This window comes from Stegastes partitus, unplaced genomic scaffold, assembly GCF_000690725.1.
Source record: "Stegastes partitus isolate 25-593 unplaced genomic scaffold, Stegastes_partitus-1.0.2 Scaffold198, whole genome shotgun sequence".
NCBI lineage: Eukaryota > Metazoa > Chordata > Actinopteri > Pomacentridae > Stegastes > Stegastes partitus.
This window is the reverse complement of record NW_007577929.1, coordinates 47,541-60,756: the sequence shown is the minus strand read 5'-3', so window position 1 is coordinate 60,756 and position 13,216 is coordinate 47,541. Positions and strand designations below refer to the sequence as shown.

Genomic DNA, 13,216 nt, shown 5'->3' with positions numbered 1-13,216 from the left:
AATTACAATTTATTAAATTTCTATTAGATCTAATTAGATTTAATTTGTCTTCATGCATGAATGAGATAAATTTGCACGGTTATTGAAATTTGTCATCCACAGTTGCTTTGAAATTCCGTTTTGGGTCTCGAAAATGCGGAAAGCTTGTAATTTGGACTGTTTCTAGCAATGTTGCATAAACGTTAGGTCTGAACTTGTTAGTTGTTTGCCCTCAAAGAAGCAGCATCTGCAGCAAATCGTTGCTGGAATGCAACAGCAGTATAAAGCAAGCTAAAGGGTGGCCTACTTGTAATTTAAGAAAAACATAATCACGTACTGTAGCTGCCAATATAGGAACATAAAGATTTGGACCTCTAACAATCCTTTCTGATCCACAATAGCCCCACACAGCTGGGGACAGGTTAAACGGCTGTAAAGCAATCCTCATAAAGTTCACAACCCCGGAAAACCACAGGAAGGCAATAAACCATCAGAGAACATGTTGTTCTCCCATCCAAGAGTAGCTCAAAGGAGGCGGCTTCCTAACATGGAGCAGAGCAGGACAGGTGGGATCTCTCAGGATGCCTTATGCTCACTATTCTGCCTGTGTGCCAGTACGCAATTATATAATATAATTATATGTGTTCGGTTGTGGAATTTAATTATATGGTTATACATGCCCAACTTTTTCGATCCTATGCTAACTGTTGTGCAGCGTAAACACGATTTATTATCGACTGGTGGAACAATTCGTGCAGAAACTGTTATGTATGACACAGTATTTTATTTATGAGTTAACATTAAGTTCAAATTAAATTAAACGAAGCCGCTATGCTTTTGTTACAAAATCGCGACATATTACTGAACACATTGAATTGATAACTTTTTAAAAAGGGATTTGCTGATCTTCTGTTTTGTATTATGATGATAATAATAGTTGCAACATCAATAATATGCAGATTAAAATGTGTTTGAAAGATGTGCACTGAGAACAGCACAAACCGTCTCTGGTTCACACACAACGTGGGACCAACTGGATCATTACATAAAAACTGTTTCTTCCCAATTCATGAGGAGGTGTCACACTCGAGGTTGCGCAAGTGTTTGGCATCACCGTGCAAGTTTCCTCTCGTTTAGTTTTGGGACATCATCTTGTCAGACACACCTGAGAGAAGACTGGAGTGTGAAATGTTTTAATTCAGCCCGTTGGGCCACTTTCCGTCTGTCTTACACAACTGTGTAAAAGCGACAAGTGATGATCACAATTCATCACAGTTGCAGATAGAATCGAAACAGATCTGAGTGAAACAAATTGAGCTGAGTCATCCTCTCTAAGACATTTCTCATGAGAATCTTTATGAAGTCAGAGTGGAAACTGTAATTGCTCAGAAGACTGTAAACAGACTGGACACTTCTAAAGGCAGTTTATGGCATTAGAAAGTAGGAGAATGCAGCTTCTGTGATACGATGAGCTACACATCCTCTTTTTCTTGGTAAACATGGGAAGAATTCACTGGAAGTAATGCTTTAGACACATTTTGCTTTCCTCACACAGTGTTTAATTGAATTCAGCAGATGTTTTGAAATGTGTGTGAATCTAACAATGATAAAAAAAAATTCCCCTGAGGAACTGGTACCTTGTCATGATGGAGAAGTATATGTGTGTCCCGCAATCCCAGGAATGCCAGGTTGGATGTTGTTAGGGTGCAATGACCCATTGTAGGGTCTCCCAAGGTAAACTTGTCCAAGAGGAGGGACCAGAGAGAGAGTGATTCAAACACCCTCTAATCAATTGGCAAAAAAAATGAGCTTCAATATCTCACCTGGAATTGGGGGATGACTCCAGTAGAGGAGCTTGCTGGTGGCCTTAATCCATGGGCCCTGGGCATGCACAGCTCAAAGACACAACTTGAGGTCAACATTGAGTGGACCTCCCACCTGCTGGGACAGGCAGCAGGACGCACCAGTGGGGTGTGCTGACGACTGACATCGTAGACTGGGTCTAAGGATTTTTCCAGACATTCACTAAACACTCACAAGACAAATTGGAACTTGTATCTAAAACTGTAAATTCTGTTCAACCGCCCCACATTCAGGTAGACAGCAGGAATCCTATAGCAAACAAGAACTTTTAATTACAAGCAAGTCTGGTTATTATTTATTACTCTGCTCACCATATAGGTGCCGTGTGTGCTTTTTTACCCCGGAGACATTTTACATGTCATAGCAAACGCAACGATGTAACTAATAGCATCACCTACGACTTAATTACATTTACGTGAGCTAACTCCAAGGCTCAGGTTCTGCTGCTGATTCACCGGCAGTTAATGGAATAAAGCCATCATTAGAGGTATCAGTCACACCTGTGTTTTTGACAAGTCCAAATGTGAAATCATCATTACTGTGTGCCTTACATCACTGCCCTGTCACGAAAAACACTTAACTGAAGTGACCTCTTTAGCTTCTTAGAAATACCTGGTGCATTACTTCTTAATCTTACCTTAGCATCACAAAGGGATTGCCAACCTTAGCAAAACAAGCAACAAATTATCCTTTATATAAGCATTTTTTTGTGCATTTTCCCCCAAATTGTATGATAGGCATATTGTATTGTAATCTGTTACACTACAGTTTAAGTGCATCCATAGTTTTTTGTTTGTTTGTTTGTTTGTCTTTTAAAGTATAGAATAGGCCTTTTTCATGGCTGCCAATTACATTTTAGTTATACATGTGCTTCTCCTACTATGGCAATTCAAAATGTCCTAAAACTATTCTTTTTTTTCTTTTTCATGAATCAATAATAACCAAAATCAAAGTACATACAAAAGAAGCAGTTGGGGGGAAACTGTAAAACCTAACACATATTGTACAGGCAGGACAGATTAATCCCCAAAATAAGTCTAAGTAAACAAACTACAACCGTTTTTTCGTGCAACACATTGACCGCATTTCTTTCACTTCTATTGTGTTTTTTCCTGCCATGCAGGTTTTCACAACAAAGGAGGTTCCCCCCCTCCTCCTTCCTCCCATACCATCATAAATAGAGCAGTCACTGTATAGTGGTTATTATCATCATCTGTTTGCCTTTGCTGACATGCCGCTGTGCCCACCCAGGCAGCTCCACCCAGTACATAATAAAAAAGAGACTAAACCCAGATTTGGAACATTGTATAAAGAAGGTATAATGGTTCACAAATGAGGGAGGCAATCCCACTTAAACCTGCACATTAACATGTATTAAATGTCTCAACTGATGCTGTTACATTTTATAATCCAAAAGTCTTTCTTCTCCAAGGATTGAGATCTGTGCTCGTCTTTTTTTTGCACGTATCAGATAATATTCCAAGTCCCATCACATTCCATCAACTATCACGTTTTTTTTGTCTCTCTCTCTCAATCTCTTCCAGCTTTTTCTAACACAAATCTATTTTCAAGGTTGTGTTGAGTGTGTTTCTTGCTCTGTTTACATCTTAAACTTCCTGCAGCCCACGGACAGCTCTCTTCACATGGGCCAAAATTAAAACAGAGGATGAGGGATGTTTACTGCACATAAGAAACATTCACACACACACACACACACACACATAGAAAGCACAATGAGGGAGGCAGAGTTGCATAATGCTTCACAAAACTCTTCCCAATAACTGGTCACCCATATTTGCGCTGGACAGTAATATGACCCTAAACTTGCTGCAGTAAACTGTTCCGTAAACTCAACATTGCAAACTTCCCTCACCTCCCCCATTGTTAGGCAGTTCCACAAAACATTTGCTACAACGTTCGCTCGAATCCTTATAGCTTCTGTCACATAGCCTGAACAAGAACTTAATTATAGATCAAAGACAGGCTTTTCCACATTTATAGCTGTATGCCACAGTTGTAAACTGTAGTGTTTAGAATTACAAGACTGCCCTTCTGTGTATTCCGCTAAACCTTATTTCAGTTTACTAGAACCTTTGAAAGAACTTTGTACACAGAGCCACACCCAGAACCCCCGTAAGAAATTAGAAACTTGTACTTGAGCCTTATTGGTTATTTTTTTTCAGCTATACAATCAACCATTTGTGAAAAAAATAAAGTAAGGCACAGAAAATCCTCTGTTTGATTTAATTCTCTGATTATTCTCAGCATAAGTTGCCTTTTCTGTAGAGTCTTAACATGTTCAGCAATCGAGATGGCATCCTAGTGATTGGTGATCGCTGTTAAAAAGTCAGAATCGCTTGGGAAATCTTCCACACTACATGTTCTGTATTGTTCAGATTATGCAACCATGTCTCCTATGGCCCTGCATGTATCACATGTTAGAAAGTAGGGGTCACTGGGGCTTTAACTTTTCTGCAGGCTCTGGCTGTGCCGTGGTGCCATGAACCAGGGTATCACCGTAAATCCGAAACCAGTGCCTCCTGACCTTTTGTCCTTAATGAATAAGATGTTCTGACCTGGCCACATTCCTAAAATGGCTTTGATCAGCTGGGATACAAACACAGCTGACCAGGCTGTGAACAAAAACACGAGGGTTCTCAGGTGACCAAGTACAGCGGTCAAGTTTTAGGCTACCGAAATGCCAAGCATGTCATATTGATTGTGTAACTGTGTTTTAAGTTACAGTTTCAAAAAATCTGGGGAAAAAAATTACACTTGGTTTGCTTTTTTTGATGCAGATTGCAAAATTCCACCATAGAATACGTTTTGACTTGAAATATTTTAGTCTAATATTCTACAATCTATCATTTTATTTATTATTTATACATTATTATTATTTTTCCAGCATTGGAAATGATTCATGTTTCAATTTATGCCGAGACAGATTGAGATGAAGACTAGATGTGGTAAATATAATACAGAAAATCCAACGCTTGGCTCTGCAGCGTCTCATTTCAACGCCGTAAAATGGCTAAGGTTAAGGTCACTGGGACGGTGTTATTCATCAAGACCACATAGTGTGAAATGACAAGCAAACAATGCATTGTGATAACATACGAAGTACCTTGGCATGCTGTACATACACAATTTCATGTTACCAAGCTGCTCTCCCCAGAAACATAACAAATCCAGACAAGTGACCTACAGACTCCCTTGTGTACATTTAAAATTCATGTGGGATCATCCAGAGGATATCTCTAAATATTTATAGCTTGTGACCTTCCAAACCTAAAGCAAATGTATTTAACAAGTATTCATATACATATAATACATATATGTAACTTGTATATTAGCATACGTTTCAAAATCCAAGTTCAAAGATGCTGTCAATAAACTCTTCCAGGAAAAGTTGTTGTTCTTCAAAGGTTAGTGCTACAAACTCTTCTCTTTTTTTTTTAGAGAGAGAAAGAGGGTCATAACTGTTGGTAAATAGTCACGCAGTCGGCCAGAGCAGGCACTTTTAGCAGACGTCTATCTCAAACCAGAAACCCACTCAAGCGTCTGACCTCATTTTCACTGTTAACAACTCGGGGGATCATTGTTTGGCCTACATGTCACATATAGGATCTAGCGCGTAAGAAGACAAACATAGCTACATTACAAAGCCTTTGCAGAAGGTTAATTTGATTATGCATGATTCAAGGGCCCAACTAACCAGCGAGCCTGTCTGTCTGTTTCGAAACACCTTCTTTCTCTGTGTGGTCAGACTTTGCAAATTTGAGGATGTTTGAACTGTGGAAAAGGCCTGTGTCCACTTAGCGTTGTATGGGGAAGCATTTGCTCACGTACAGACTCATGCGTAACACTTACCGAAGCAAAAAGTAGAGAAACTCTATGCATTTTAAACATACAAGTACTCACACTTGTATGATTAAAATGCATAAAGTTTAGTACTTTTTTTAACAGGGCACTGAGTCAACAATAACCCCCTGAAAGAGCATGTGAATTATTTTTGTTCTTGCCACTCTCTCCTTCAGGTGTCAACAGTGACAGCCACTTTAAATAGGTCACAGCAGCTTGTCAACAGATAAAATACGTGGTGTGAAGAAAGATATCAATATTTTTAAGCTGTGTAAAGTGTTGTGACCTCTAAGAGTTTTCTCATGCGAAAGAGCAACAACAACATTTTTATTTTTTTCTTTAATTACATAACTATCTGTCTTTAGCAATTTGCAAGTCTTTCTAATGTCTTTTTTAGGAAAAAGCAGAGCTGTGTCTTGTTCACATTAGAGGAAATGTGTCGTGCGTGACGCTACACAACAGTGTCCCATAAATTCAGGATCTGACATTTGTTTCATTCAACTCTGACTCCTCTGTTTACATGCTGAATATGCAGACACTGAGAAGACGCACAAGTTGTATATATCCGTATGAAAAGCAGTAAGACCAAATTATTCCACTGCATGCAAACCCAACCACACTGAGGCAGAGCTTGCTTATCCAACACCACCCCCGATTTCAATCTGAAGCAGATGTTCTTTCCTTTTTTTTTTTTGCTTTCTTTTTGTATTGCATAACACAAGTAATCCAACACAAAGTCTTCCTTTGGCCGCCTTGTTTCAAACAGTCTAAAAGTTAATTCCACACATAAGGTTCTTCCCAGGCTTTTGTTATTTAACTGTATGTTATAGGAACTGATGAGGAATCAGTGATGGTTTGACTCAGATTTTCTGTTTTTGCAATTTTTAGAGGTTCCACTTTAAACCAAATATGGAGTTTCTTTTTCATTAACAAATGAATGAACAAGCTCTATACGTCAGCTGGTGACATGTTTACCAGGATGAGGTCAGTGTTTGGTATATGATTTTTAAAAGAACATCTTGGTCAAAAGCGTTAAAATTGTTAACATATTAAGTGCGTATAATAATGTACATTCACATGGATTTGTTACAGTGAAGTAACAATAGCTAAACCAAATTATGCACAAATGCCAACATGGCTACGATATATGGCTAAATCTACTTAAAAATGACTTTAACAGAAACTGGGAAGATCAAATAAACAAAAAGGACAAAGCAAAAACAAAATCTAACAGAACTCAGAGCATTGCCTAAGAGACAAATATGTTCTCCGAAGTATTTAGCTGGAATGCTTTAGTTGTGGACAATGGCTGTAAATTTATCATGAAGTACTTTCAAATAAAAAAGCCACTAATGTGATTCTAGAACATAGAGTTTCCTAAACCAATCCCAAAATAGAATGGCATTACGAGCAAATGTGCAGCTAAAGTCCTAATTGTCTTGAGGCTTTCCGATTCTTAGGCATGTTGGTTCTACTGCCAGAGTCATTTTCCTCTGTTGTTGATGCTGCATTAGCCTTTACCTCAAGTGTAATTAATCTGCACTAGCACTTTCTGCTAAAGCTGACCCCGCAATGTGTTTTATCTGGCACGCATGAGGTGCTCGGGTATCCAGATGTGAACTAGAAAGGCCCGACTACAACTGTACTGTGCAAAACAATCAACACCTGTCACTGTCCTCTTTGCGACATTAAATGAATCTCCTCCTCAGACGATGAACTGCACATCCCTGCTGTCGCTAATGAAATGCATTTCAGAGCAGGTATATCGATCGAGACGATCAGCCTCGCATCGAATTAGTTGTTTTGACACAAAGCACCCGGAGAGACCACAGTTTCAAATGTGAGAGGGAGCAATGGGAACAATATTGTGTTTGCTAGCGCTATTTGATCCGTGATAATGTTTCCGAGCCAGAGCCGAGTCTCCTTGTTCTCAACGATGGATGGATGTGAGCCTGGTCTGCTGCACCAGGAAAGCCACAACATATCTAGTTACACACAGGCTGCAAAGACTGGCTGCCAATCCGTCTGAGGGGAAAATGCTACGAGGACAAACTGTTTTTTCACTCTGGCGGATTCCAGTCCTCACGCAACCTAGCTCTTATTACCTCTCTATCATTAGTGGTTGCACTGTTTTTGACTTTGGAAAAAAAAAAAGTATTACATACTTAGTAATACTGAACATTTTTTTTCTAGAACATCTCGATGGCTACAAGGTTTGTGTTTACTAAAATGCGAGGACCTAACACGTGTTAAAAGTGCCTTTGTGTGCAGCAGGAGCCTTGTGGCCACACTGCAACTTTGCGCCGCATTTCACAAATCACATGCTGCTCGTCAGACTGACCTTGTAAACACAAACAAGGGTCACGAGGCTCGGGAGAAACAGACGCGTATTGGGGGATATTGTGATGGAGGAGGCTGGGACATCCAAGAACGAAATGTTAGTTTTGAGAATAGACAATGGGTTGTTTACTCTGAAATTCAAATGAGACGAATTTGCACAGTGGTTCTGTTATTCTGGCTCCAAAAAATGAAATCATGTCGGGTGTTGTTGTTGTTACAGCTGTCTCGTATGTCTTCCCTGGCTTGGTTTCTCATGAATAAATCTCTCCATAGTACAGAGAAAGTAACTTCCAAAACACAATGTAAAGGTCTAGTGTTAGTGATATCCCTCTGTTACTACAGTGTATTCATGCTTTGTAAAATTTAGCAAGTAAAATATGTTATCTTACTATTTTACTATGCTTCATATTGCATCCACTTGAATCTGTTAAGAACTTGGACGTAGATAATGTATTGCATGAAGTCTACCATATCTCACACACTAAATTGTCAATTGTCCTTTATGAATTCCTTATCAGACAGTAGCTCCTAACGAATATCTGCGTTGAGCCATGTGTGCACAGGTGATAAACAAAAGACAATGTGTCAGCATGTTGTATCATGTAAACATAAGGTTTATTGCAAATGTGCAGTTGTATCCAAACACCATAGTGAGCAACTGTTCTCAGGATACTTTACAGCAACAATACCGTTATCTTTACAAAACATATATAAACTTTAGCACTAGCTACAAACAAGACTTCTCCCTGTGAAGTTTTACACATGGTCCTGGTTTGCTCAGCCTCTGCTGTTGTGGGAAAAATAAAAAAAGGCGAAAAAGTCTTTGGTAGCTAGAAAACAACAGCAACAGCTGAGCTCAGTGTGGAAATGCGTTCCTCTCTTTACTTACAGGCACTGTTGTCATGCCATTGTTCTCGAGTTGGCATCTGAGCAAGAAAACAGACCAGATACTGGACGACGCTGCTAAAATCAGGAGTGCGTTTGCAGCAAGAAATGCAGGTGTCTGCTTGCTAACCGTCTCCACTGTGTTTACCTCAGGACATTTCAACCTTATGTACATGGCAGCTTTCCTGTGAAGACTTAGGCAAACAACACGAGCACATACGCCCCTTTAGATTATGCTCCTATTTTACAAACGACTGATTTTTGTTCCGAATTACAAACAAAAACAGAAGATATAGCAGGATTAATTTCCCCCAAAAGCAGCAAGCCCCAACTGCAGACAATACAAGATTACATTTTATGAATCATTTCAGTATACTGATCGGTCTACTGCAGCAGTTCACCAGCTCTAACAGGCTATACTGTATTAACCTCCACCTCTGTTGCCATAGCTTATCCTGTTGATTATTCTTGTTATGCTTAAATGTACATGAACACATGAGCAATACATTGTAGGTACAGGAAGAATCCTTGTTATGTGGCTGAAATGTGTGGCTGGAAGTCCTTGAAACTTGTATTTTGATGTAGGACAAATCCACATGATGGGGCTCTTCTCGTTGAGACTTGGAGGACCGTCTCAGATGGGTCTCCTCTGGGTCGTGAGGGAGCGAGGTCCCTACACTTTCCAAGTTAGCACCTGCAGGGCCAGCCCGATCAACACCTCCTCACCCTCCTCTCTAGAGCAAAGGGTGTTTGTTGGAAGGGTTTGGCTAGGCAGGGAAAGCCCCCCTCTGTCTGAAAGCAAGCACTCGTCTGTGTCTAGTCAGCCCTCTCTCTATTCTTAACACTTCTGTCTACAAAAGAGAGACTATGACAAAGAGTTGGACGGTATCAGAGGACGGGCCTGACATGGCACCGGTCAGAGCGTCTTAAGTTCTGTTTTGTGCATATCAGAGTCAACAGTTCATTTATGTCCCATCGATCATTTACAGCCCCGATGCTTCACCTTCATTTTTTCGAAGGATTCTCGGCGGCGGCGATTTAGTAACGCTTACGTTTAAATGGAGGTCCATTACTGGAAAGAGACAGTGGCTCTGCCCGCCCCAAGGCAGAGCCACTTATACAGCAGAGCCAGTGAGGTGGTTGCAGCTCTGCTGCTGCTGCTGCTGCTGCTGCTGGTCTGGGGTCACCTGGACGCTCTGATTGTCCAGAGGTAATAGCACATCAGTCGGGATGCGAGACTGGAACTTCTCCAGTTGCTCCGGACTGGCCAGGTTCTTCAGCAGGTAGTTCTCTCTCTCTAGCTGGTTGTTCTTCTCTGCCAGCTCCTTGATCTGCTCTTTGAGGATCTCCACCTCTTCACGCACCGCGTACATCAGGTGGTTCTTGACAAGATCCTGTGCAGAGAAAGAGGAGAGATCAGCTTAGAGTTCAAAACAGAGCAATATTCAGAACTGCAAAGCTGTTGTGGTTACACAGCTGATGTTAAGACAATGAGTGGTTTTGCCAATCACATTTTCCATGAGAGGATATCTGCCACTCTATTTATGGGTTTACCCAATGGATGAGCTTCTATAATAAGTATGCAGCATATAAAGTTTAGAAGTTACTGGCTAAACTCAACATTGTTTCCAATACTTCAGTGCTGGAAGACTTTTTTTGAACCTACTGCCATCATCTTCTGCACTTTTCTACTTTGCCATGTGCATGAAGGCCTGTGCTGCTTTTACGTAACAGGGACTTCCCGGTGCCTTTGCAGAGAGCTGGTTTGGAGCACAATGCATCGGGGGAAACGCAGCCCAAAATCTAGTAAACAAATTTAGCTAAAAAGGTCACAGGTCCTTTGCTGGAATAATTAATGTGCCTGCTGTGATCTACTAGGAGACATTTTAATTTTACAGTTTATCTAAAACCATCCACTCATTGCTATGTTAACTTGGCATTGTAGAAGTCAGTCAGGTAGGACTTTAGGACACTGTGTGTGTGTCAAAACACATGCATGCACTGTGCAGTGCAACCTTTCTTTATGTCTGAGCCTGGTGTGTGTTATCTCTGCTTACCATCGCCTGCTCAATCTTGTTGTCGATGGCCACAACGCTAGCACCAGAGGCACTGCAGAAGAGAAGAAAGAAAGAAGCCATAAATGAAACAGTTCACAACTTCACTTCAATCCACAAAACATGAACAAAAACAACCACGGTGGTGCTTCCTGAATTCACTGGTCCCCAGCAGTGAAACAGAAAGCTTGCATAACAGAAAGGAAAACTGTTTACTGCGCTTTTTATCTAGTTTATTTTTGCACAGCATAAACTGCAGTGCCGTTGATTGCTTTGAGAGTTAGATTAGGGTTTTATTTAGGTTACAGTGTAACAGAGCGTGTGAGGCAACGGCCAAGTCACGGAGCAAACAGCAAAGTCCAAACCGAGCTGTTTGGAGGCATTACAAACAACATCAGACGATCGTGTTTGTTTTGAACGACTATAATAAGCATCGAGAGGCCTGCAGCACGAACGAGAAACAAAAGGCTCCTGCTCGGTTCCAACGATCCAAATGCAATAATAACGAAAATACCGGATTCAAGCATATGATGATCAGATCGCGATTTTTGTTAAAAACAGAAAGAAGAAAATTACCTGTTGTCAAGTTTGACCGATACAACGTCTCCTCCGAGTAGCGAGGAGAAGAAGGAGATGGAGAAGTTATGTAACTGGTAGACGGCCACTTCCATTGGGGTTTTAGCGAACATCTCCGTGCTCATGTTGAGTACCAGACTCGTGTGGATTATATTTCTCGCCACGTTTGCGACTGTTTGTTTCACCAAAAGAGTAGAAGATCCGGGATTTCTTTTTCCTTTTTGTTCTCTCCCTCTTCTTGTTGTTTATCTTACGTCTAGGATAGCGATGCACTAACTCGCTGCTGGCTGAGTCGGTGCTGTGTCGGTGTGCGGGAGCTTCGCTGATTTTTACGAGCGACTGTCTGATGCTATTTCTGCCACAGGTCTCTATTTGAATGACTGACGGCCTGACGTCACCTGACGCGCGCATATATTAGTCAAATAAGCCGAGGGGGGGAGGGGTCTGTGGTGCCTTCATGCACCATAGGAAAACTGCAAGTGGACCGTGTCTGATTGTGATAAACACCCACCACCTTCACTTTTTACATAATCAACCAAAACAAGGCTCCGGCACGTACTGATTATACTCAAGTGACCTGTTCACGAGGCTGTGGGGTTTTTCTTCTCTCCCTCTGTTTTGTGTGCACGAGTTATAAAATACGTCACACTAGCTCGATGCATTCTCAGAATCAGAAACCTTTAATGTCATCATACAAAAGAAAACGAAAATTGGGTGCAATCCTTTTCAGTGCAAAGAATAAATTAACAGACTTTGCAAGATAAAAAACAAGATGCTTGCAGAACCTACAGGTGTATATAAAAATAAATAAGTGACCATGGGGATAGGTACCTGAGAATTAATTTGCAGACAATCTGTTGCTTTATATGTTTTTTGCAAATTCATAAAGTGACAGCTACATGTTTACACATGAGCATTTTTCTTCAGACCCTGTTGTCAATCATGCCATCAAATGATGCACTTTTCTCATTGAAATAATGCAACAACATACACTACTAAAATCCATACTTGTTAAAAAATATTTTGTTGTTGTTGTTGTTGTTCATGTTTGTTTAATGTCATCAGCAACCAGGTTAAGATTTCGCAAACTCTGACGCACTGCAACGTTTTCCCTCTCGCTAACTTGATCAGCAAGACAAAGCAACAGTCACGCGAATACAAAGGATTTCTAGTAAACAAAAGTGCAACTCCAAATTACGAGTTTGCGTCGAGCGCCGTGAATGCAGCGCTACATCTGCCCTGCCTCTGAACTTGTCCTCAGCCACTTGCCTCTGCAGTTAACCCACAGACCGAAATCCGCACTAATTGCAACAAACAGTGCAAAACAACAAGTCGAACATGTTTTTAACCGCACTGCATAAATAAGTCGCTCGTGTTGCAAATAAAAACTCGATTTTATCGGATGATTTGACGCATTATTCTGCAGTGTTTCCTCTCATCTGATTTTGAAGTGAATTATTCTTTGACTTGTGTGATTGAAAAAGAAAAAAAAGATTTCTAGACTTTATTTGAACGTTCTGCAATTATTCAGTTCTTGAGCTGCGTAAACTTTTCCGTTAGGTACATGTCCTTGAATACTTACACAGTAATAACAACAATAAAAGCTCGTCCATGTGACTTGCTGGAGGAGTTGTTTGTCACAGTAACCTATATGCTAT

The 13,216-nt window shown here is 40.6% G+C and overlaps 1 protein-coding gene across 1 annotated transcript in view; it reads right to left on the bottom strand.

Annotated features, from left to right (window-relative positions):
- Positions 1 to 8,636: 8,636 nt before the first annotated feature.
- The window catches only part of tsc22d3 (TSC22 domain family, member 3), a 37,248-nt gene continuing 32,668 nt past the window's right edge, over positions 8,637 to 13,216 (bottom strand). Inside the window, exons 2-3 of the mRNA XM_008280542.1 lie at positions 10,986 to 11,037; positions 8,637 to 10,322 (exon numbers count right to left, since the gene is read on the bottom strand). Of these exons, the coding sequence (XP_008278764.1) occupies positions 10,044 to 10,322; positions 10,986 to 11,037 (331 nt within the window). The 3' untranslated portion in view covers positions 8,637 to 10,043. The remainder of the gene's footprint in view (positions 10,323 to 10,985; positions 11,038 to 13,216) is intronic.